This window comes from Eulemur rufifrons, chromosome 10, assembly GCF_041146395.1.
Source record: "Eulemur rufifrons isolate Redbay chromosome 10, OSU_ERuf_1, whole genome shotgun sequence".
NCBI classification, from domain to species: Eukaryota; Metazoa; Chordata; class Mammalia; order Primates; family Lemuridae; genus Eulemur; species Eulemur rufifrons.
The window spans coordinates 15,314,917-15,341,286 of NC_090992.1; the positions used below are offsets into that span (position 1 = coordinate 15,314,917).

General features: G+C 32.9%; 1 protein-coding gene across 1 annotated transcript in view; it reads right to left on the minus strand.

Annotated features, from left to right (window-relative positions):
* RANBP17 (RAN binding protein 17) overlaps positions 1 to 26,370 on the minus strand; it is a 349,817-nt gene that overhangs the window by 286,629 nt on the left and 36,818 nt on the right. Inside the window, exons 7-12 of the mRNA XM_069484213.1 lie at positions 24,265 to 24,430; positions 21,419 to 21,492; positions 19,100 to 19,219; positions 16,595 to 16,741; positions 15,827 to 15,999; positions 13,586 to 13,779 (exon numbers count right to left, since the gene is read on the minus strand). Of these exons, the coding sequence (XP_069340314.1) occupies positions 13,586 to 13,779; positions 15,827 to 15,999; positions 16,595 to 16,741; positions 19,100 to 19,219; positions 21,419 to 21,492; positions 24,265 to 24,430 (874 nt within the window). The remainder of the gene's footprint in view (positions 1 to 13,585; positions 13,780 to 15,826; positions 16,000 to 16,594; positions 16,742 to 19,099; positions 19,220 to 21,418; positions 21,493 to 24,264; positions 24,431 to 26,370) is intronic.

Genomic DNA, 26,370 nt, shown 5'->3' on the forward strand with positions numbered 1-26,370 from the left:
CTGAATGTTTATCACAGAACAATTGACAATTACAAACATATGGAATCAACCTAACTGCCCATCAATTAATGAGTGGATAAAGAAAATGTGCTACATATATACAATGGAGTACTACTCAGCCATAAAAAAGAATGAAATGTCTTCTGCAGCAACCTGGATGGAACTGGAGAACATTATCCTAAGTGAAGTATCTCAGGAATGGAAAAACAAACACCATATGTTCTCACCAATTAGTGTGAGCTAAATGATGGGTGAACATGGTCATAAAGTGATATAAATATTAGGTCATTGAATATGAAGTGTCCAATTTCCTTAAGCACTAAGTTTGACAGTTGATATCTCTGACATTTTCACTTTGACACTGATTTGTATTGTGAAGGTACATCCTCAGTCTTTCAAACACATGGGGTTTGGCTTGTGATTATCTTGCAAATTTTTTTTTAGAGCAATTTTTCTGAAACCATGGATAAGTCAAAAATCCATGTTATTTTTGAATATGAGTTCCATTGTGGAACCAATGCTGTGCAGATAGCTTGAAATATCAGTGAAGTGTTTGGGAAGGACGTGGCTAATGAATGCATAGTATGTTGATGGTTCCAGAAGTTCTGTACTGGTAATTTTAAGCTTGAAAATGAGCCACGTGGGTGACCTGAGACCAACCAAGGTGGATAATGATGAGCTGAAAGCTGTAGTGGAAGAGAATCCATCTCAACCTACACATGAATTAGCATCAAGGTTTGATATTGGACCATTTGAAACAAATCGGCACGGTAAAGAAGCTGGATAGATGAGTACCATATGACTTAAACAATGATCAAAAGAGAAATCATCTCCAAGCTTGCCTTTCTTTGTTGTCACAACATAAAGGCAAACCATTTCTACACTGTATTGTTACATGTGATAAAAAATGCATTCTTTTCGACAATCACAAGCATTCAACACAATGGTTGAATAAAGAAGTGCCAAAACACACTCCAAAACCAAATATTCATCAAAAACAGCTAATGGTATCTATTTGGTGATCCAGTGCTGATATTATCCACTACAGCTTCATGAAACCTAGTCAATCAATTACAGCGGATGTCTACTGCAATCAACTGGACAAAATGATGAGGATGCTTGCAATTAAGCAGCTGAGCTTGGTCAATACAGACAGGCCAATCCTCTTGCAAGACAACGCTGGACTACATGTGGCACAAACACTGCTCAAACTACAGAAGCTGGACTTGGAAACTCTCTGTCATCCACCATATTCACTGGACCTTGCACCAACTGACTACCACTTCTTCCAGGCTTTGGACCACTTCTTGCAAGGCAAAATATTCAATTGTCAACAAGCTATGGAAAACACCTTTCACAATTTCATCGCCACTCACTCTCCAGGTTTCTTCATCGCTGTTAAGATGGTAAAACTGTGTCAATAGTTTAGGCGCATACTTTGCTTAATTTTACTGCTTCTTGTTTGAGATACAATAAACTATTGATTCAAAATCAGACATTTCGTATTCAATGACCTAATAACACTGGAAACTAATGAGGGAAAAGGGATAAAATCTTAACCTATTGGGTACAATGCACACTATTCTGATGATGGACACACTAAAAGCCCTAACTTCACCGAGATACAATTCATCCATGTAACAAAATCACCGTACCCCTTAATATTTTCAAATACAAATAAATAGATAAATAAATTGTCCTCAAAATTTATTTTTCCCCCATAATTACTTATTAGTATGTTTTCAAATTCCGAAGTGTATGGGGTTTTTTTGTTTATTTATTTATTTTTGCAATTTAGTTTTAACTGCAAATTGGTAAAAAAAAAAAAAATTGATCTCTAAGATAGTGAGTCATTGAAAATTTCCAACACTCACTTTTTATACTACTACTACTATTTGCTCAGTTTTTTAAAAACATGCCATGTGTCCTGAAGAAAACTGACATTTTCTAATTGTTGGTTCCAGTGTTTTACATATGTCAACTCAATTAAGTCTGTTAATTGTATTGCTGAAATCATTTCTAAATTTACTAACTTGCTACTTATTTGAACTGCTAACAATTGAGAAATGTATTACAACCCTCCATTAGGATGGTAGATCTGTCAATTTTTCACTGTAGTACTACCAATTTTTGTTTGTTTTGAGACTACTTCATTAGGTACTATGTATCTGAAATTGTTGTACACTTGAGTATCCCTTATCCAAAATGCTTGAGACCAGAAGTGTTCTGGATTTCAGATTTTTTCAAATTTTCGAACACTTCCATTGTGATACAGTGTCCCACATCCAAAAACCCCAAATTCTTTTTTTTTTACTTCAGGATAGTATGGGGGTACAAACATTTTGGTTACATGTTATGACTTTGCCTCACCCAAGCCAGAATTAGAGGCGTGCCCTTCCCCCATACAATACTCACCGCATCCATTAGTTGTGAGTTTGTCTACCCCACCCCCCGAACCCCCAATGAATATTACTAACATGTGGGCACCTTAGTGTTGACCAGTTAGTGCCAATTTGATGGCAAATACATGTGCTGCTTATTCTTCCATTCTTGTGATACCTCACTTTGGAGGATGGGCTCAAGCCCTATCCAAGATAAGAGGTGCTAGATCACAATTCACTATTGCAAGGATGTGGAAACAACCCAAGTGTCTTTCAATCCATGAGTGGATTAATAAAATATGGTATACATATACAATGGAATACTACTCAATTACAAAAACCCCAAATTCTTAATGCACCAATGAATATTTCCTTTGAGCATATTAGTACTCAAGAAGTTCTGGATTTTGGAGCATTTCAGATTTTCAAATTTGGGATACTTAACCTGTAACTTCCTAGTTCACAAATCATTATTTCTAGTTGTAATAATGCCTTTTATCTTAAAGTCATTTTTGTTTGATATTAACAACTGCTCCAGCTCCTATAGGTTCATATTTACATAGCACATCTTTTTTGTATCTTTTAATTTCAACTTTCCATGTTTCAGTGTTTTGGGTTATCTCTATTATAAGGAGCATTTGGCTTTTTAAAAATAATTCAAATTTACAATCTGGCTTAACTATAAATTTACCTCCTTTATGTCTACTTGATTAATATCGGCAATGCTCCTATCTTTTTATTTTTTATTATCTGTTGTTGTCTAGTTTTTTTCTGGCTCTTTTTTTTCCTTCCTTGGCTTTTTTAAAAATTGAATTTGTTTTTCTATTTCATTATTTTCCCTCTGCTGGTTATAGAAGATTAATCACACAATTTCTATTCTTTTAGTTGTTACCCTTGAAATTTTACCATTTTAATTCCCCTACTATATAAGATGAGGACTTAAGGCAATTTTAATTCTCATCATTCCTTTCTCTCTCTCACATGGTACTGTTCTTTGGTGCTTTCATTCTCGGTTTTTTTTTAATTCCACAAATTAAACATAATCATTAATTTTTTATACAGACTATTAAAGTTTATGTTAAATATATCTATTTACCAATATCCATGTACTCTTTTTCTTCCTTCTGCAATCATGCCTTTCCGTCCTGAAAAATAACCTTTAGAATGTTTAATAAAAACCTTCAGTGAGGAGCAGCAGTAAAGATGTACCGGTAGTCAACATTCTGCTTTCATTTGTCTGAAAATGTCCTTGGAAAGACACTTCTGCTGATATACAATAATAGGATAGCAATTATTTTTGCTCACTTCTTTGAGCATAATATTCCACCATCTTCTGGTTTCCATTTTTACTCTGAGTTATCAGTTTATTTTATACTACTTTGTAAGTGATCTTTCTTCTCCAGTTGCATTTAAGATTTTCTGTCTTTGGGGTTACATTGTTTGACTAAAGTGCTGGATTTTGTTTTTGATGAGTATGTTGGGCTTGTTGTATTGATGGATCATGTCTTTATTCAGAAAAATTCTCAGAATCTCTTCAGTTATCACCTTTGTTCTATCCTCTCTCTTCTGTCTTTCTTGGATCCAATTTGACATATCTGACATTCTCATTCCATTAACTTCTCTTTTAATATCTTCATTTTCCTTGTTTCTCTGCATTCTTTTTTTTTTTTTATTTTATTTTTTGTTTTTCAGCTCATTAAGGGGGTACAAAAGATCAGGCTATATACATTGCCCATGCCTCCCCATCCCCCCGAGTCAGCTTTAGTTGTGTCCATTCCCTAGACAGTGCACATCACTCTCATCATGTAGGTGTGCACTCCTCCCCTCCCCCCACCCCAACCCCCCCAGTCAGAACTTCAATCATGTCCATTCCCCAGGCAGTGCACATCGCACTCATCAAGTAGGTATACACCCATCCCTTCCACCCAGCCCCGACTTCTGTCCAATACCCAATTGGTGTTAATCCCAAATGTGCACTCAGGGAAACCAGTTTGCTGGTGAGTACATGTGGTGCTTGTTTTTCCATTCTTGGGATACTTCACTTAATAGAATGGGTTCCAGCTCACTCCAGGAGAACCAAAGAGATGCCATATCGCCATTATTTCTAATAACTGAGTAATATTCCATGGTATACATATACCACATTTTGCTAATCCATTCATGAATTGATGGGCATTTGGGTTGTTTCCACATCTTTGCAATTGTGAATTGTGCTGCTATAAACATTCGGGTGCAGGTGTCTTTTTTATAGAATGACTTTTGTTCTTCTGGGTAGATGCCCAGTAATGGGATTGCTGGATCGAATGGTAGGTCTACTTGAATCTGTTTAAGGTATCTCCACATTGCTTTCCACAGGGGCTGCACTAGTTTACAGTCCCACCAGCAGTGTATGAGTGTACCTATCTCTCCACACCCATGCCAACATGTATTCTTAAAAATTTCTTTAGATCTAACTCCCAGTTTGCTCACTCTTTCCTCAGCTGGGTTCAATTTACTATTTAACACATTCATTGAATTTCAGATCACAAAGTTTTCAGTAAAAAGCATTTTACTTAAGTTTTCTGGAAATCTTGCTGGTTGTTTTTCATACTCTTGTTCCTTGCTCATTTGTGATTCTAGTTTTTATTTCTTTATAAATATTTCATACATAATTATTTTATATTTCTATCCAATTCAAACATCTTAAGGGTCCTTGGAAGAAGGAAAGTCTAACAAATATTAATAGATAATACATTGTTTTTGTTAGTGCTCATTCATGATAGCTTTTTTTATTGTTTGTGTGCTAGGATTTTTGGTTTTTTGTTTACTATGAACGCTTACATGATTGATCTTTAATCTACAGGATTCCCAAGGCCCTAAATTAAGGTTGTTATCCATCAGAGAATGTTTTAATTTCCTTCTGCTGGAAGCTAGGGGATCTACCAATGTCAGACCACTTTATTCCCTATTCAAGGGTTCAACTTAATTCAAGAGCCTCAGGTTCAGCCCACCTATCTTGCTTCTAGTCTAAAGCTTTGTCACCAGTTTTATCATTGATACTGATAATTTGTTTTTGAGAGCAAACTGCCTTTTGCCCTTGTTTGCTGCTGATCAGTCCCACTCTGATTCAAGTTTGCTTTTTCACCTCAGGAAAGAGGTCAGAGAAGAGAGAGACAAAGAAGTAGAGAACAGAGGGGTGGAGGAGGAAAAAAACCTAAGAAATTTCATGTACTTACTGTAAACCCAGCAATGTATTAAAAATGTATTCAGGGCCGGGCGCGGTGGCTCACGCCTGTAATCCTAGCACTCTGGGAGGCCGAGGCGGGTGGATTGCTCAAGGTCAGGAGTTCGAGACCAGCCTGACCAACAGCGAGACCCCGTCTCTACTAAAAATAGAAAGACATTATATGGACACCTAAAAATCTATATAGAAAAAATTAGCCGGGCATAGTGGCGCATGCCTGTAGTCCCAGCTACTCGGGAGGCTGAGGCAGTAGGATCGCTTAAGCCCAGGAGTTTGAGGTTGCTGTGAGCTAAGCTGACGCCACGGCACTCACTCTAGCCTGGGCAACAAAGTGAGACTCTGTCTCAACAAAAAAAAAAAAAAAAAAAAAAAAATGTATTCAGTATCTGATTATTCTGCAGCAGAAAGGCCTTTCAGAATATCTAGTTGCCAACACTGAATCAGAAGTTACTATTAACTCTTTACTTTTAAAGAAGCAAATACTAATTATCTGTGATATAAACTAAAAAAAAAAATTGTGATCTTACAAATAGCTGGCTAAACACCAAATTATAACATAATATAATCCAATTAATGTTACCACCTAGAATACAGATCTGAAAAGATACCAAGACTGCCATTGTATCATCAGTCAAAACAAAAACATTACAACATAAGCTTAGAGGGTCACCACATATCTACAAAAAGATACTCAACTGAAGGGACAAGTGGGGACTAAAATCCAGCCTATACTCTACTTACCAGTCTGGAAAAAAATGGAACATTTTTCTAATTTGCACAAAGACACCAATGTACTACTGAGATGGTAAGAGAGTAAAATAAATCCTCAATGTCCAAAAATAATGTGAAGGCTGCAATTTGGAGGTATAAGCACAGAAACAACTAGAGAATTTGATCTTCTCTGATGGCCAAAGGAGAAAGCCTACGATATGCCCAATGTGACAGACAAGTCTAATAAGAACCCTTGCATAAATCTGATGCAAATAGTTTTATACCCTTGGTTAAAATGTAAACTGGACAAAAAAATCTGTCCTAGACAGAGAAAGACAATGCAGTAACATGTCTGACTTGACATCAGTGTTAGGTGGAGAGGAGAAAAATCTCTAAAGTCAGACCTCACATGATTTGTGGTTATGTGTGATATGAAAAACCTCATTCTAAGGAAATAGTTTAATCAGCTAAATACTCCAGTTTAGTTAACTAATACTCCATTTAGTTAATGAAGTAAATACTCCAGTTAAAAGACAGATATGGTTAGAATGGATTTTTTAAAAGGGAAAGGTGGTATATATCTTATACCACACATAAGATATATACTTTAAACATAAAGACACAGATGGATTAGAAATAAATGAAGAAAGATATACTACTACATAAACAGTAAACATAAGAAGGGAGTAGCTACAACAATATCAGATAAAGTGGATTTCTCAAGAGAACTGGTAAACTAATAAGGAAGACATAACATTACAAATGTCTACAAAAAGCAAAAATTGAAAAGTATTAAAATAAAGACAATTCCACAATCATATTTGGAGCTTTTAATACCTCTCTCTGCAAATAACAGAAATAGACCAAAAAACATTTCAGTTAAGACAAAGAATATCTGAACATCATTACCTTAAATTCTATTTATATAACACTATACCCAACAATGTTAAAATACATATTCTTTTGAAGTACACATAGTATGTTTAGCAGAACAGACCACATGCTGGGTCATAAAACAAGCTGAAACCATACAAAATAATATGTGATCAAGGTAGAATTAAATTAAACATCAGTAACAGTATCTAGTAAAACCAAAACATTTGTAAATAAAAAGTACACTTCTAAATAAACCATGAATTAACAAAGAAATAACAAATTATTTTTAGCTAAATGATAATAAAAATCAAAATTTGTAGGATGCAGCTAAAGCAATGTTTAAAAGGAAATTTTTAGCTTTAAATGTTTTTTTAGAAAAGGACAAAAACCTAGAAATAAAAGATCTGGAGTCTCCACCCAGAATTTGAAAAGGAATATCAAATAACATCCAAAGTAAGTATCAGGCAGAAAATATTAAAGCTGGAAAAAAACCAATGAAATATAAAATGAACAAACAATGAAGAAAATCAAGGAAACTAAAAATGGTTATCTGAAAAGATCAACAAAACTGATATATATCTAATTGGGTCATTCAGGTGAAAAGAAAAAAATGATCAATATCAAGAATGATAAAAAGGATATCACTTTAAATCCAATAGATATTAAAAGAATAATGGAATATTAGGAATAATTCTATTCCAACGAATTAAAATATAAGACTAATTTCTTGAAGGACACAAATGACTAAATTTGACCCCAAGAGAAACAGGAAAATTGAATAGTCCTATATTGATTAAAGAAAATGAATTCCTAATTATAAACCCTCTTGGCCACTGGCTTCACTGGTGAATTCTATCAAACTCTTAAGGAAGAAATAACAGCAATACTATACAAACTCTTTCAGAAGATATAGGAGGAGGAGGAAACACTTCCTGACTCATTTTCCCAACCAGCATTACCCTGTTACCAAAACCAGCCAGTCATCATAAGGAAAAAACAAAAAAGAAAACAAAAAACTACAGACCAATATCTTTCATAAACATTGATATAAAATAAAATGTTTGCAAATTTAATCTAACAATTTACAAAGGAACACTATATTATGACCAAGTAGGATTTATCCTAGGAATGCAAAGCTGGTTTAATATAGTGAAATTAATTAATGTAATTCACTATATTTATAAAAAAAAGAAAAAAGGTCATTTGAATAGGTGCATAAAAAGCATATTTTAAAAACATACTACTTATAAATACTATGAGGAATTGAAGAGAAGTTCCATAAACTTATGAATATCTTCAAAAAATCTTCAGATAATATCATGCTCAATGGTAAAAAGCTCAATGTTTTCTATGTACAAACAGGAACAAGGCAAGAATATCCACTCTTACCACTTTTATTCAACATTGTACAAGAAGTCCTACCAGTGGAATAAGACAAGAAAAAGAAATAAAAGGCATGAAGACTGAAAGGAGACATAAAACTATCTTTATTTGCAGATGACATGATCGCATAGACAATTGTAAAGAATCTACAAAAATATTTATTAGAACTAATAAATAAATTTAGTAAAGGTATAAGACATAAAGACAACAGTCAATTCTGGATTTATAGGGTAGCAGAGAATAATCAGAAAATTTAAAATAGCATCAATAATATGTAGGAATACATTTAGTGAACAATTTTTAACAAGGATACACAGAAAACAACAAAACAATGCAAAGAAAATTAAATATTCAAGAACTGGAAGACTCAATTTTGTTAAGTTGGCCCAAACTAATGTACAGATTGAGGCAATCTCAACTAAAATTCTAGCAGGTTTTGAAAAAACTGACAAGCTGATGCTAAAATCAATATGGCAAGGCAAATGACCTTGAACAGCCAAAACTTTTTTGAAAAAGAGCAAGATTGGAAGATTTATATTACCTGATTTCAAGACTTATTATAAAACTACAATAAACAAGATAATATAGTATTAACAAAAGGATAGACATAAAGATCAATGGTACAGAATAGAGAGAGCAGTAGTAAACCCTAGCATTTCATGGTCAATTGATTTTAGACAAAGGTATCATGGTAATTTAATAGAGGAAAGACAGTCTTTTCCACAAATAAAGCTAGAACAACTGGATAACTGTATGGGAGAAAAACCTTGACCCTTAGCTAAAAAATTAACCTGTAATGGATCGCAGATCTAAACATAACAGCTAAACCATTAAACTTATGGAAGAAATCATAGAAGAAAGTCTTTGTGACATCAGGTTAGATAGGTTTCTTAAACACAGAAATCTCAACCCATAAAGAAAAAAAGTGAAAAAGTAGACCATAAAATTAAAACCTTTGGTCTTTGAAAAACAGTTTAGAAGACAAACCACAGACTGGGAGAAATATTTGTAAAACATACACGTGGGAAAAGGGATTACATACAGAATATAAAGCACTCTTACAATTCCACAATACCACATAAAAAAGGGCCAACAACCCAATTTAAAAAATGGAAAAAGATATGAACAGACTTTTCATAAAAGAAGATACATAAATGGCAAAAAGCATATGTAAGATGTTTAACAACATTAATCATTAGGGGGCAAATTATAACCACAGTGGGATAACACTAGTCACCCAGTAGAATGGCTAAAGTTAAGAAGACAAATAATATCAAATGATAGTGAGGATGTGAAGCAACTAAAACTCTTATAAATTGTTAATGGAAACAAAAAATGATATAGATATATATAAAATAGTATAGAGGTATCTTACAACATTAGACTTACATTTACCGTATGACCCAGCACCCACCTTGGGTATTTACCCAAAACAAATGAAAATTTAGGTACATACAAAGGCTTATCTACCAATGTTCATAACATTATTCATGATAGCTAAAAACTGGACATGTAATTCAAATGACCAGTAACTGGTGAATACATAAACTATTGTAAAGCTATCATAAGGAATACTATGCAGCAATAAAAAAACCCCAAAATACAATATATTTGAATCTCAAAAACATATGCTAAGCAAACAAACACAAAAGACTACTTATTATATGAATCTATTTATATAAAAATCTAAGAGAGACAAACCACAGTGACAGAAATTAGACTAGTGATTGGCTGGGCCAGGAGTTGGAGAAGGGGATCAAAGGGCATGAGAAGACTATCTAGAGTGAAGGAAATTAAGTGTTCTCTATCTTGAATGTGGTAGCAGTTACACAGCTATAGTATAACTGATAAATTCATCAAATTGCACACCCAAATAAAACGGAAAAAGAGAAAAGGTATTTGCAACTTTGATCAGAGACAAGGGCTCACTTTCCTAAACTATAAAAAACTCTTAGAAATCAATGAGAAAAAAAAGGACCACAGCTCAACAGAAAAATAAGCAAACAAAATGAATAGTTCATTTACCAAAAAAAAGAACAAACAACTCCAGTGTAAATTTAAACAACTCTTGACCTCACTGATATGAGAAATGCAAATGTTAAATTATACTGAGAAACCATTTTTCACACATAGGACTGTCAAGAATTCAAAAGCTCAGTAATATTGAATATTGAAGATTATATGGAAACAATCTCATAGATTCCTGGTGGACAAGTAAATGGCATTGACCTTACAGAAACCAATTGGGCAATATTTGTAAAATTACAAATGCATTAACCTTCCACCCAACAGCAATTCCACTTCTAGAAATTTTCTTCATAAACTTGCATATACATAAAATGACATATATTACAAGGTTTATCTGTATAGCAATTCTTTTAAAAGGAAAAGATTGTAAACAAATGACTATCAACAGTAGATAGAATGGTTAAATAAATTATGATACATTCAAAAAGTAAAATATTATGTCTCTATAAAAAATAAGAGTTCTCTATATAATGATTTGAAAATAGTTATAAAAAACATTGTTAAATGAAAAAAGCAAGGAGAAGAGCAGTGAGTGTGGTATGCCATATTCTATGTAAATAAGCGGGGATAAGAATTTATATATTGTTTGTATATGCATAAAGAAACTTTGGAAAGATATGCAAAACTAGTAAGAATGACTACTTGCTAGGATGAAGAAGGGAGGACAGAGTACAGCACTGGAACAGAACACATTTTAAGTTTTTTAAATTTTTGAACAATGCAAATATATTATCTCTTCAAAAAATCATGTGAATTAATCAAAATCAAGTTTGCTATGAAAATAACTAAGGAAATAGACACACCAAAATGATATGAAAAGACAGGTCACAAACTCTAAGATGATATTTACAATTTAAAAACCTAAAGGATTGGTGTCAAAATACATAAAGGGCTCCTACAAATTAGTAAAAGAAAGACAATCCAATGGTAAAGGAGAAATGAACAAAAGAGATGCACATATATTTCACTGATGATGACACAACTAACAGTCAATAAACACGAAACAATGCTAAACTTAATAATTCAGGGAGTAAAAAGTAAAATATCCATGCTGTATATTATCTCAACTAGATTGGCAAAAACTTCAAGTCTAATAATATGGGCTGTTGGCAAGGAGCTAGATCCAAGTCAGCAAGATACAGTCTGTGGGACAGCCTACTGTTTTTGTAAATAAAGTTTTACTGAAATATAGCCATGAATATAATCTATGGCTGCTTCCTAGTTACAAAGACATAGTTAAGCAGTTGCACGAGAGACATTTATTAAATACTATTTGACACTGTAAGAAAAAGTTTGCTAATTCCTTATAGATATTGATGGGAATGCTTGAACACTGTTGGTAGGATATAAAGGAGTACAATCACTTTGTAAAATAGTTTGACATTATCTACTGAAGCTGAATATATAATGGATATACACAACAATCTTCACAGCAGCACTAATTTTTATTAGCAAAAAATAGAGAAAATAACAAATACCCATGGACAAGAGAATTCATAAATAAACTGAAGTATATTCAAACAACATAGCAGTGCCTGGTAGTAAAAATTAAGGAACTATGGCTATATGCATCAATATAAGCTTTCATAAATGCAATACTAAGAAATAATAAAGTTATAGAAAATAAAAACAGTATGATTCCATATATATAAAGTTAAGAAATATGCAAAACCATTTATTATTTTCAGAATACATACCTATGCAGTAACACTACGAAGAAAAGGAATCAATTGGTAAACACAAAATTCAAGATTGTGAAGTATTTTCTACTGATAGATTTACAAAGAGAATCAAAAAGTGCAGCAAAGATATTGGCACTGATGTACTACTTAAGCTAGATGATGGTGTTTGTTACTGCTATTCTCTATGATTCAATATATATAAATATTCTTTTGTATGTATCTGATATTTAAAAATTTTCAAAACTCTGTTAAAAGAAGTCAATAATGAAGAGATTAAATGCTACAAAACTGTTAGTTCTCTCCATTTAATTTATAAATAAGATTCTAATAAAAGAACATTAAAAGTAGAGAAAATTAACTGACCTACACTATCTAGCCCCTCACCAGTATTGTCTGACTTAAAGCAAGATGGATAGATAATAAATAAATGGTATTTTTGAAAAACATTATGTAAACATAAAAAATCTTTTAAAGAATTCTTTAAGAGTTGAGAAGCCATTGGAAATAAACTTGACTATAATCCCTTACCAAACTCATTTTCCAAAACAAGATAAACAAATATGAAAAAAAATTATGAAACTACAATTAAAGTCCCTATTAGAAATGTGTAAATCCAATTCTACTCTCATAATACATACATTTTAAAAATCTGCAAAATATATTTATTTATTTTTATTCCCTATGCTCCTGAAAGAATTTAAAGGGATTTACAAAAATACATACTTTCTCTCTCAGTAAAAGATACAAGATAAAATAATGAGGAAATTGAGGAATTAAAGAATAATAAAAAAGCTATTTGAAGGCTAACACATAAAAGCAAAGCCATGATGAGCTCTTATACAACTTTTTTTACTGGTTGAAATTTGGCTCCAAGTTTGTAATCAAGCTATAGCAAAGAAGGAAACACAATTAGTTAAGAGATAGTTATGTTAATAAATTACCTACTCAAGGATCATTAGCAGCTTTTCTTGATACTGATTCCAGAGAGAAGAATTTCCTATGACTTTTATAAAGGGGACCTAAAAATCAACCATTAAGCCACTAAAATACCCAGAAGGGTAATAAAAATTTATGGTTTATTAGGGTACCAGGATCTGGCAGAAATATATAAAAATAATTTGCAATAGATAGTACAATATAATATTTTGAGAGAGAGAAAGAGGGACCACATTTACAATACTTTTATTATAGCATATTTTTATAAAATAAATAAATAAATAATTTGCAATAAAATTATTAAAGGGATTAGTGATGTCACTTAATATTCAACATAATACTTGACAGTCATAAAATTTACTGACCTTCCTGAATTGCCATGTCCACAGTTATTCCAGAAGCTGAATGCAGAAGTTTTTGGTAATTCTGTGCATTTTGGTCAAATAACTGTACAAGAAGAGTACATGTCTTTTCATATTCACATCTGCTGACGGTGCACAACTGCTCCAGCTGCTGAAACACAGTAGCAGTATCATCCAGGGGATCATCTAAATGATCTCTGCAAACATATAAGAACAAGTTGCAGATAACATTAGAATGTGATGTACTTTCATTCACCACATATAAACTTTACGTTAAATAAAAATTCTATAATGGATAAAGAAATAAAAGAGAAATCAATTAGAAGGTAAGAAATAAAACTATCTATATTTGAAGATGATATGATTAAAATACAAAAAATACCAAATAAACCACAAAAAAGGTACCAGAACTACTACAGGAGTTTACTAAGGTCACAGCATACAAGGTCGACATACAAAAATCAACTATTAATATATACTGACAATGAATAATTGCAAATTGAAATTTTAAAAAACAGTATCCTACAAAGGCACCAGAAAACATAAAATACTAATTAAATCTAACTAAACATATGCAAGATCTAAAGGCTAAAAACTACAAAACACTAATGAAAGAAATCACAGAAGAGCTAAATAAGTTAAAAGATAGACATGCTCACTGAGAGACTTGATATTGTTGAGATGTCCATTCTTCTCCCAAATTAACCTATAGATTCAATTCAATCCCAGTCAAAATCCCAGCAGGATTTCTTTGTAGGAACTGAGAAACTGATGCAAAAATTTACATGGTAAAGCAAAGAAGGTAGACTTGCCAAAACAATTTTGAAAAGGGAAAAACAAGTTGGAGAACTCACACTATCTCTTTTCAAAGCTTCTTATAAAGCTACAGTAATCAAGACAGGTTAGCGACAGAAGGATAGATACATAGATAAATGAGAACACAGTCCAGAAACAGAACCACATGTATGTGGTCAATTAATTTTTGACAACAGTGTAAAGGCAATTCAATGGAAAAAGACAGTCTTTTCCACAAATGGTGTTGGAATAATTGGTCATCCATACACCAAAAAAATAAATAAATAAAAAGATTTGAGCTCTTCTTCAGATAGTATACAAAAATTGGCTTGAAATAGATCATAGACCTAAATGTAAATCCTAAAACTAGAAAACTTCTAGAAGAGAAAATAAAATTGCTTTGACCTTGGCTTAAAGATTCCTTAGGTACAATATCAAAAAACAAGAGAAATAAAACAAAATAAAGAATAAATTAGACTTCTCAAAATTGAAAACTTCTGCTCTTCTAAAGACTCTGTTAAGGAAGTGAAAAGGCAAGTGACAGAGAAAATATATTCACAACAAATGTATGATAAAAAGATTTGTGAACAGAATATACACAATGCTCAAATCTCAATATAACAACCCAATAAAAAATGAGCAAGATTTAACAGACACTTTGCAGAAGAATCCATACAGATGGTAAATAAGTACATGAAAAGATGGTCACTATTACTAGTCATTAAGGGAAAATTACAATGAGGTATCACTATACACCTATTAAAATGACTAAAATTGTTTAAAACTGACAGTATCAAGTGCTGGTGAAAATGCAAAACAATTGAATCTTTCATACATTGCTAGTGGGAATGCAAAATGGTTATAGCCACTTTGGAAAATAGTTTGGCAGCTTCTTATAAAGTAAAATATATACTTACCATGCAATCCAGGAATCCCAAACCGAGGTATTTACCGTAGAGAAACAAAAACTTATGCTTGTACATAAATCTATATAGGAATTTTTACAGCAGTCAAAACCAGAAACAACCCAAAAGTCCAGCAACAAGTGAATGGGTAAACAAAAGGTAATATTTCCACCAAATGGACTACTCAGTAATAAAAAGGAAAGAACTACTGACACAGTATGGAGGAATCTCAAATGCATTATGCTAGGTACATAATGGTACATACTATATGATTTTATTTATACAACATTCTGGAAAAGGCAAAAATTACAGGGAAACAAAAATAGATCAGTAATTGTCAGGGATGAGGGTGAGGAGAGGAATGACTACAAAAGGACCCAACAGAACTTTTTGGGGTTGATGGTAGCTATACAACGTACATACTTGTTATACCTCATTAAAACTGTACACTAAAAGCGGTGAATTTCAAATTTATATCTCAATCTTAAAAAATTTCAAGAAATAAAAGAAGAAAATAGAACAGAAACATTTAGTTTTTCAATACCTCACAACTATGGCAACAGAGTCCAACCGAGAAGTGATAAAGGCCTTCGTGATTTCTGGTGCATAAGTGTCTAATAGGTGGGGCTCAGTTGATTTCACAAAAGGAACTGATGCTACCATCCTTTGCCACAGAGTTAATAAATAATGAACACTGTTGGGAGCAAATTCCCAATGCTGCAAAGAAATAAAGCAAAAGTTATTTAAAATGACATTATATCTCCTTAGAATAAGAATTATATAGCAAAATTACTACACATACATTTTAAAATTAACTTTTATTCTGATTATATAACTAATAAACATTTCATATGGCAAATTTGATAAATGCAAAAAAATATAAAAGAAATCAACATCTCTCATTACTCCACCACTAGGAGATAGATGATCATGATTAAAATGCTATTATATTTCCTTCTAATTGTTCCATGAATATTTTTCAGAGTTGCTATCATGTGGAAAATATGGTTTTATATCCTCTCCCCCAAACTTATAAAAAGCATTTTTCCATAATACAATCTGTAAAAACATTCTTTTATTTATTCACAGATTTTACTATAGCTTCTTAAGCCACTCTTCAATTATAGATATTTAAGTGACTTCTCAATTTTTATTATAAATGTTACAGAGAACTTCACCTAAAACTTTACAATGAATATTTTCAGCAAAGTACTCAAATTAATAGACGTTAAAAAATACCTACACCAACCCTTACCAAGAAATTGTTTTAAAACTGTCTACAGTTTAATATCAATTATGTATTTTTACTTACCTGTAGGCTAGTAATGGTAAAATTAGCAATCAATCTGATAACTTCAGGATATTCCTTCACCATAACTAATTCTCCCAGCTGATAATTTGTCTTTAAACGAGCCAAAAATCGACAAAATTCATGATAATTACCTGGATCAGACAAACCCTAAATTATGAGACAAGAAAGACTTTTAAAAGTACTTGAAAGCAAATCAACCTGTTGATAATAAAATTCCAAAAAATTTTATTAACTCTTCCAGTTTTCATTGGTACTGACAGTACACTATGTCAACTAGGTAGTTAACAATGTAAGAAAACAAGTGATTTCTGCTAGATTTAATGTCATCAATGGTAATAATCAGGATTCCAAAGTCAAAGCTTTGGAAAAAGCTTTGCACCACAATGACTATACTTTGTTTGGGAACCTATCATATTACACAAAAAATGTGTGTGTGTGTGTGTGTGTCTGTGTGTGTGTGTGTCTGTGTGTGTGTGTGTGTCTGTGTGTGTGTGTGTGTCTGTGTGTGTGTGTGTGTGTGTGTAATGTGGCTTAAACAGAAGTCTAGAAAGAACTTGAAAAATTTTTAAGATGAAAATAAGAATGGGCACTTGAAACTCTGGAAAAGAGCAATACCAACTGGACTTAAGTTAAATAGTATGTGTGTGTACACACGGATAACAGAAATTTCTTTTAATTCAGCAAACACTTACTGAGTACCTACAGGCATTGTCCCCTCAAACAATGCCCTATCTCTAAGTAAAGAGTCATTCAAATTACTGCAATGTAGGGAACAAAGTCTAACAAAATACCTACAAGAGACACAGGTAAATTTGGGGGGAGGAGAGATTAAAAAGAAAGAACAAGTATCCCTAGCTGTCTGTGAGCTCTTTAAAGACAGGGCACATGTGTTATTATCTCTACAGTTTGAGTGAGCACTATGCACTGTAGCTGGCATGAAACAATTTTAAAAGTATCTATTTAACACAAAGTTTCTAAGAAATTTCATTCATAGGAACTCCATAAAAGAATACAAATAGTGTCTAATTATTAAAGATAAATTACAAAAAGACATTTTGTAACCATAGTTTTTTTCATACATGTTTATGATTCTAAAATAATATTCATACTAACTTTTACAGCCATAAAATATCAACATGAGGATGTTGGAAAATCATTTAAGAGAATTATCAGGCTTTAGCATACTGGTTGATGACGGTAAGTTACACAACTAAAAATTTAAAAGCATATTGGTAAAATCCTATTTATCAGTAAAACAGGTAAATCTCACAGCTACACTAACAATGAAATAATAAAACAAATGCATTACCCATGAAACATTCCTAAGAATAACCTGCAAAAACACTGCTTTTTGTAGAACAAGCACACTTCCTTTTTGTACAAAATATGTCCCCCCAACGCCTGGAGCTTTGACTTGGGGGGAGAGGCAGTATACGGGCAACGTATGTAACCTGAAATTCTGTATCCCCCATAATAAGATGAAATAAAAAAAAATTTTGATTCCCAAAAAAAAAAAAAATATGTCCCCCCAAAACTTACTAATAACCAAGAGACTTAGATAAACCTCCTTGAATCATCATTTAACATTTTAAAATCTATACTTTAATTACATATTTTTTTAAGAGATAGGCTCTCGCTCTGCCACCCAGGCTGGAGTGCAGTGGCACAATCATAGCTCACTACAATTTCAAACTCCTCAACTCAAGCTATCTTTCTGTCTCAGCCTGCCAAGTAGCTAGGACTACAGGTGTGCACAACCATGCCCAGCTAATTTTTAAATTTTTTGTAAAAAAATTTATTTTGCCTGGGCTGGTCTTGAACTCTTGGCCTCAAGTGATCCTCCAACCTCAGTCTCTCAATGTGCTGGGATTAGAGGTGTAAGCCACTGCACCCAGCTTAATTACAGACATTTTAAAAACAAAAACAAAATAAAAAGTGCAACAAAGTATTTTATCTAGGTACCTAAAATCACTTATTAATAATGGCTTTGCAATTCTTTGAAATGAATATTGTCACTGAAGCTCTGAAGTTAACGTACAATAGAGTTTAAAATCTACAAACTCTTACTTGCCTACAGGAGGGCAAGAAGACATTATTTCATAATTTAAAGCCACTTATTTCAATATTAACATTCACATTTATATTAAGTCTTCTAGTTCAGAAGGTGGATGTAACACTGAACTAATCACTTCAGTAGTTTAGGAAGTACAAGCAAAGAAATGTAGTACAATGGTAAAAGACAGAAGCATAAGACAGATAACCTCTATTCATATTAGTCTAAAAGATAAAAAACAAAAAGAAGAGTAAAATAAAATCTGAAATGGAAACATCCATTTTTAAAAACTGTCCATTTCTCACTACAAACGAAATCTAAGGAAGATTAATATGAATCTAAATATTTTCTTTCAGAATCATAATAAATTCATGATGAGTTTATTTTGTGCCTTTGAGCAGAGAAACTGTATTTCTATATGCTAAGTATTAATTAAATTACTTCATAAATACCTGAGGGTTTTCAAGTATTCTTTTTACTCCCTTAATTAAATTACCGAGGTACTTGGCACGTTCAGGACTGCTAAATAAGGACCTTCTTGTAGAAGCAAATTGAACTAAACATGAAAGTGCCTAAAACAACAACAAAAAAATTCATTTCAATTTTAAAAGTAATTACGGCCACATGTGAAAAACTACCAGTCTTTACATTTAAAATGTATTTAATTTTAATGATAAAAAAGCACTACAGAAAATAGAAATAATGAAAGCCAAACATCATCAACCACTACCATCACCCACAATCCTTCTACCCCACCATTAAAATTCCTATTTATGTGTATTCCCTGCTAATACTTTTTCATATATGAAATCTGCCAGAGCAGCGCCTAGACATGCATAAGTTCAAAAGGTTCGCAATTGCTTATGATGCCCAGCTGTGTTTGAGAACCAATGAACCAAAAAGAAAACAATGTTTTTGTGGTACCACTGGGAAAATACTGCACATTATGCACTGTGGTATCCTGCAAGAGGGAAAACAATCTTGTAACCTAATCCAGCATGTCTCAAACTTATTTGGTCACGGAATGTTTTATATTGTCCATTAGTATCTTAAGGATCAGTTTGGAAAATGCTGCTAGAAAAGTTAGGTACTTTATAAAAATTTCTAAAGAGTACGTGTGCCCTAGTTACCTTCCTAAAGTTTTCAGAAAATTTCACTACTTGAGTTCTTAATTCTATTAATGGTACCCACTGAGGTCTGTCTGATGATTAAGTGAGAGGCCCCAGTTGACAACTTTCAGGCCAAACTGGCCCACATACATCTCCTGGTCCCCATATTTGCTTGGGTACTTCTTTTTAGATTAAAATTAGTTGTCAATATTTAAATGTTTCAATTAGAAGATTTCACACAAAATGTCTGGCTCTCTTGGCAAAGGTGAGAATAGGAACAAAAACCAGATGCTCTTTTTAGATGTGCTCTAGTTTGCCACAGCCTCTACTGTTAAAAACGAAAAAAAAAAAAAAATCCAAAATACCTCCAAACCTCCTTAGGCAACTCAGATGTACAGGTTTGGGAACCACTAATGTATTAAAAATACCTAAGGTTTGGGGGCCAAAAAGATCTGGTTTTGAATCTCAGCACCAATATTGTCTTTGTTGTCTGAGGGGAAGTCCCTTAGCCAGTCTGGGTCTGTTTTCTGTTTTTCTGGGTCTACATAGTGAGGACAGTAATACTTACCTTGCAGGGCCATTTTGAGGACTGAAGTAAGTGTCATATAATAAATTGGACATGCTCAAGAAATGTTAGTTACTATCTCCCAAAGCAGGTGTTTTCTACTTTATTTTTTAAGAACCATGCCTTTTTTGTCTCATCTCAAAACATAATTATGTGAAACTGTGATTTGTAAACAATTAAAAACAAAACTGTTCTGGTTGAAAGAGAGAAGGCTATGGTATCACCTGGAAACATGAATCCCCGGGGAAACAGTTTAAAAATCACCACCTCGAATCCTACATCAAGAGCTGACATGTTTTTTAAAAAAAGGATATTTTTGTGAATCTGTTTCTCCCTTCTAGAGGGTAACATCTCAACAAACATACTACTGACATGTACTTGTAATCTGGAGCATCTTTTTTTTTTTTTTTTCCAGGAAACAGCAGTATTAGAACTCCCCAACTTTATTTCTATAATCTTAGACATTAAACTTAAAATTTCTTAACCTTGCCAGACCAGTTTTAGAGTCCACAAAGATGAAGCCCACAGTCTCAACTTTCTATATAACTAATTTTTTGAGCATGCAATAGAATTTGTACGGATTCAAAAAATAAATGAACAACTGGAGTGATGAGCACAAAATCAAGTAAGTAGATCTCCTTTATTTCTTATTCAGAGAGATCTGATGTGGGCTGCCTGTCACGCCTAAGACAAAGAGCCAGGCAGGACTGAGGAAAAGTCAGAGAGGAGTCAGAGAAGGGAAGGTCCAGGTGGGGTGGCCAACTGCTGGACTTAGGCCCTATGGGAACTTTCTTCCTGAGTAGGAAGAAAGATATATTTAGAGGCTGATAAATTGTCCTGGCTCTGGGTAAGAGCTAAATCAATAGTATTGTTTCTGGGCTCACCTGTGAAACAGAATGTGCTGATGACAAAATAAATAAAATCTATCAAATAGCTTAAATAACATACATCCCAGAAAATGCGAGAACTTACTGTGAGAGGTAAACCCAATCAAATACATAAATAGATTTTTTGAAGTAAATATATACCATCCCTTACTTTAATGAGATAAAGATCACAGGTACTTTTTAATGAGGTAAAGAATGACTTTTACTTACTAACTGAGACAGTAGTGGTGGAAGTGAATGATACAAATCGAAGAAAAGATCCAATGTTTCTGGTTCCAGGAAAACTGGAAAAAAAAATATTTTCTAACACCATTACTTTCAATTCAGTGATCTTAACAAAGTAAGACATTATCATATTAACTGAAAACTCCCAAGACCTCTGCATGTGGCCACTCTTTCCAGTTAGGCCTATTTTTAGTTCCTAGCTATTTCCCTTTGAAAGATGAAATATAATAATATAGAGATAGAAATTAACTATCTAAGCTGTTCCTCATTTCTTATGTAACATCTACAGTTCTAACTTTTTCATTGATATTAAAGTAATATTAATATAAACATTGCTAAAAAATTCAAATGGTATCAAAAAGTAAACAGTACTAAAAAGCTATACCCTACCCCATTCCAACTGCTTTTCAATTCATTTAGCTATATTTACATACATGTTTCCAAATAATATTATATACTACTATTTCTTCATTTGATTGTTTTGCTTTAGATATCAACTGTATTCCTATCATAGCATGTGAGGCTTTATCTGTCTAACCACTCACCCTACATCTCCACCACCCCCACCACTCTCTCCACAATCCATCCTCTCAAAAATCCATCTATTATTATCACAGTTTGTGATTAAATCAATTCTGTGTGTTTACCTTTATGATGACCACATAAATAATATTGATAGCAGAGCCAAGAAGTACGCTGTGATTATATCACACTGCTAATACTTCCTGGACTTAATCATAGCATCCTTCTGTGCTTAGGTGTATATATATGTGTCACTAATTCTTTCCAAATATCTGACAAATTTGTTTTTCATGACATTTTCCACATGACCAATAGCATCAAATAACCTATCATCTGCATTCTCCCACCTCTACCTCCCAGAGCCTTCAACTTGAACTGGTTGTTCCCTAACTTTGTTATACAACTCTAATCTTTTTATGTCTGTTCACTGTTATTTTGTGTTACCCTTTTCCCAAATCCCATATCTTCCACTTTCTTAGCTTGAACAACAAGTAGCTTCCAGAAAGCAAGTACATAAGCGATAAATTTTAGGAGGACTTGAACGTCTAAAAATATCTTTATTCTATCTTACACATGATAATTTTAGTCTAATTAGAAAATAATTTTCCCTTAGAAGTCTGAAGATTTTACTCCAGTGTCTTCTAGCTCCTACTGCTACTGTTGAGAAGTCTAATACCATTCTTGATCCCAATCCTTTGTAGGTGACTTATTTTTTTCTTTCTGAGGGTAGATTTTATATCTTTTTTCTTTAACCCCACTATTCTGAACTCTCATGATTATAAAGCTTATTGTATATCTCTTTTCATTCTTCATGCTGAGTACTTGGTGAAACTTTTCAATCCAAAAATGTATGCCCTTCAGTGCTGAAAACTTTTTTGGGTATTACTCATTTGCAACTTTTGTTATGTTTTCTCTGTCTTCTCTTACTACAACTCCTAATAGTCAGATGCCAGCCAGACCTCCTAGTTTCATCTTCTAATTTTCTTATTTTTTTCCTCTCCTATCAAACATTTCCTTGCTTTTTTGTTCTACTTTCTAGGAGATTTCATTAACTTTATCTTCCTACTTTTCTACTGAATGTTTCATCTTGTCAACTGTCTTTTAAATTTGGAACATTCTCTGAACTTTCCTTTTGAAAACAATATCCTGTTCTTATTTCCAGGATGCATTACCTTTTCTCTCTGGGGATACTAATTATACCTTTCTGAAGTCCACTTCTCTTTATCTTGTCTCTGTTTCTATTAACTCCTCCTCCTTTTGTTAATTAAACATTTTGAGATAATTGTAGATTCATATGCAGTTGCAAGAAATAATACAGGGAGACCCCAAGTTCCCTTTACCCAGTTTCCCACAATGGTAATTTCTTGCAAAACTAGTACAATATCACAACTAGGAAACTCACACTGATACAATCCACCAATCTTATTCAAATTTCCCAATTTTACATGTACTCATGTGTGTACGTAATATATGTTTCAATTTTTTGTTACATGTGTTGATTCATGTACCCATCACCACAGTCAAGATACAGAACACTTAGTCCCTTCTTGTCGTTTTCATCTCTGATTTCCATATTAGACATTTTCACAAAATTTATGGTGTTCCTCTACTCTACCTGATATGATATCCCTGAATCTGAAGCCTCACTAGTTTAACATCTTGAGAAAAAAACCTCTGGTTTTAGGAAGTGAGGGGGTAGTGTAGATATGGAAGAGAGGGGAAAAGGCAGTCACCTAGCTGCACAGGTGATAGAGAAGATCCTGGGAAGTTTAGCTGTTCAAAATACAGACTTCTACCAAGTCCTTTCAGGCCCATCACCCACTTCTGGCTTCAGGGGTACCCTAGTACCAACCATTTTTCTGGGACGTGAAGGAACACATCAGCTTATTTTTCCTTGGTATCACTCTCTGGAAGAAAGCTGCAACCCTTTTCTGCTAAATCACTTACTCTAATTCATTCTCTTTATAACTTTGAAAAACATGTTGACATTTCTTGCCAACTAATCAATTTTCTCCCACTCTGTTTATCTAAAAGTTTCAAATCAGAGCTCTCATTTTTCCCTCCTGAACCTGCTTTCCACTAGAGCTATCTTTTTTTTTTCCAAAATCAAAACAAGGATGTTAGCATGATATGAATTGGGGAAAATATTTGAATATTGAGTATCAATAGCTACTGTGGGTTACAAATCCTTTTGAGCTCCTTTTTGACTGCCTAACAAAAAAAGAGAGATAACTATACATAGGACAACTATATTGCTTAATTCTGTGCTGTTTATGTTGACCATTCCTCATATTAAACTTTTTTCTTACTTGTTCTCCAAGTTGTTGGAATCTGCACTGTACAAAGATCATCTGCAGATTCGTCTGCTGAACTGCCAATGAAGTCAAAGTTAAGGCAGTTAAGGACCAGTTTTAAGACTTGCATTACCAGAGTTTGTTGATATTGATCTTGAAGATTTAAAGGTTTGGCCAACACCTGAAAAAAGTTCAAAATCAAATAAAACACTATGAAATACATCAATAAGTTTTCACTTCATGAATTAAAATAATTCTTCAATGCCACATGAAAATCAGTAAAAAAGAGTTTACAAAGTTATATTGTTATATATATTATAAAAAGTTGCAAAATCACTATCCACAGATTTCTACAATGGACTATTTTCAAATTTAATGTTGTAAAATGGGAATAAAAACGTTTACACTTAATTGCATATTGTAGGTCACCGTCTAAAGTTATAAGAGATAAAGTTCAGACAAATATATAATACAACTATATAAATGGATAGGATTCATTAGCTCAAAGGCTGTTTACAACAAGCAGAAAATATAATTTTCTTCAAGAAAAACTGAGTTAATTTCATGCATAAAAGAACCACATTGGGCTAATAAAGGCTGTCAGAATTATGTGAATGTGGGAGGACACACACAAGTTTCTGGAGAACAATCCTGACCTCCAAAATAACGACCACCATGACACAACCAAAAAAGATCATACTTTTTTAGAAATACATGACGAAATATTTGTAGAGAAAATGATATGAAGTTTGAGATTCTGCTTCAAGAATAATACAAAAAGCATAAAGTGGGTAGCCAGGGATAGAGATAAAACAAGATTGGCCGTGAGTTGTTAACTGGTTGATAGGTTCAAGGGGGTATACTATAGTATTCTATCTACTTTTGTTTATGTTGAAATTTTTCATATTAAAAGAAAATTTTTAAGATTACAGAGGGTCTTTTGGTCTGATCTAATGTGGCAGTTATCATTTTACTATACCACAGAAATAAGTGCAAACTAGTGCTTATTATAACATATTTTCAGAAATCGTATACTATACCAATTAACAAGCTTATGCTGCATAATGGAATCCCTATTTACACAAGAAAACACAATAGAATTATTAATCACGCTATCACTAATGTTCAGTAGAGCACTAAGTAGCAAATGGGAAAATACTACTTCCCAAATAAATTATTAAAGTCAACTATGTTGGCTAACCTATGAATAAATTTTGATAGTTGATAAATCAGGAAAACTTACTGTCATTTCATCTTTTTCATCTATATCTTATCAAAATATTGGCAGATAAAGAATCTAATGCACAATTAGCTTTCGTAATAAAGAATCTACAGTAGAAAAACAATAAAACTACTACCTAAAAACAAGTTACTAAATTCCTCTTAAATTTTACCTTATCACATACCCATTGAGTAAAAGTAAATTTTTTGGAAACTCCACAGATTTGTGAAAATTTACTGTATAGGTGGTCCTCAGGTTACAGACAAGATACATTCATGAGAACATCTTTAGCTTGGATATGTATGTAACTCAGATCCCTGATAAACAGCACATTTACAGCAATAATAATAACAACAATACTGTAATGGCTCATATGTGATAATAATAATACAATGTAATACATAATAATAATGCCCCTGTATTGCAATAAGTTACAGAAACTATTGCCTTCTTTCTTTTAATTCAAACAAACAGAACATAAAAACAAACTTATACAAAAAATTGAGATAGGAGATACGAAAAATTTCAAAACAGAATATTAAAGGTTAATGCTCACCTAATGTTGCATCAACACTAGGCTAATAGGAATGTTACACTTATTTTGATCTAACCAAACCAATAATAACCTTTCCATTTCAGTAATTAATCCACTACACTGCTTACTAATAACTGATGCTTTCATTGAGGCACAGCATTTCATATGTTCCATTATTCTCACTTTATCCTTTATAATTGCTCCAACAGCCAAGCGACTAAAGCCTTATGCTTTCCCAATGAATAATGGTGTCTGGCCTTTCTCTGAACACATAATTATTTCTACTTTCGTTTTGTTTGTAATCGCCTTTCTCTTCACTGCAGTCTCACCTGAACTTGCACTGGACTTTCGCTTTGAAGTCACA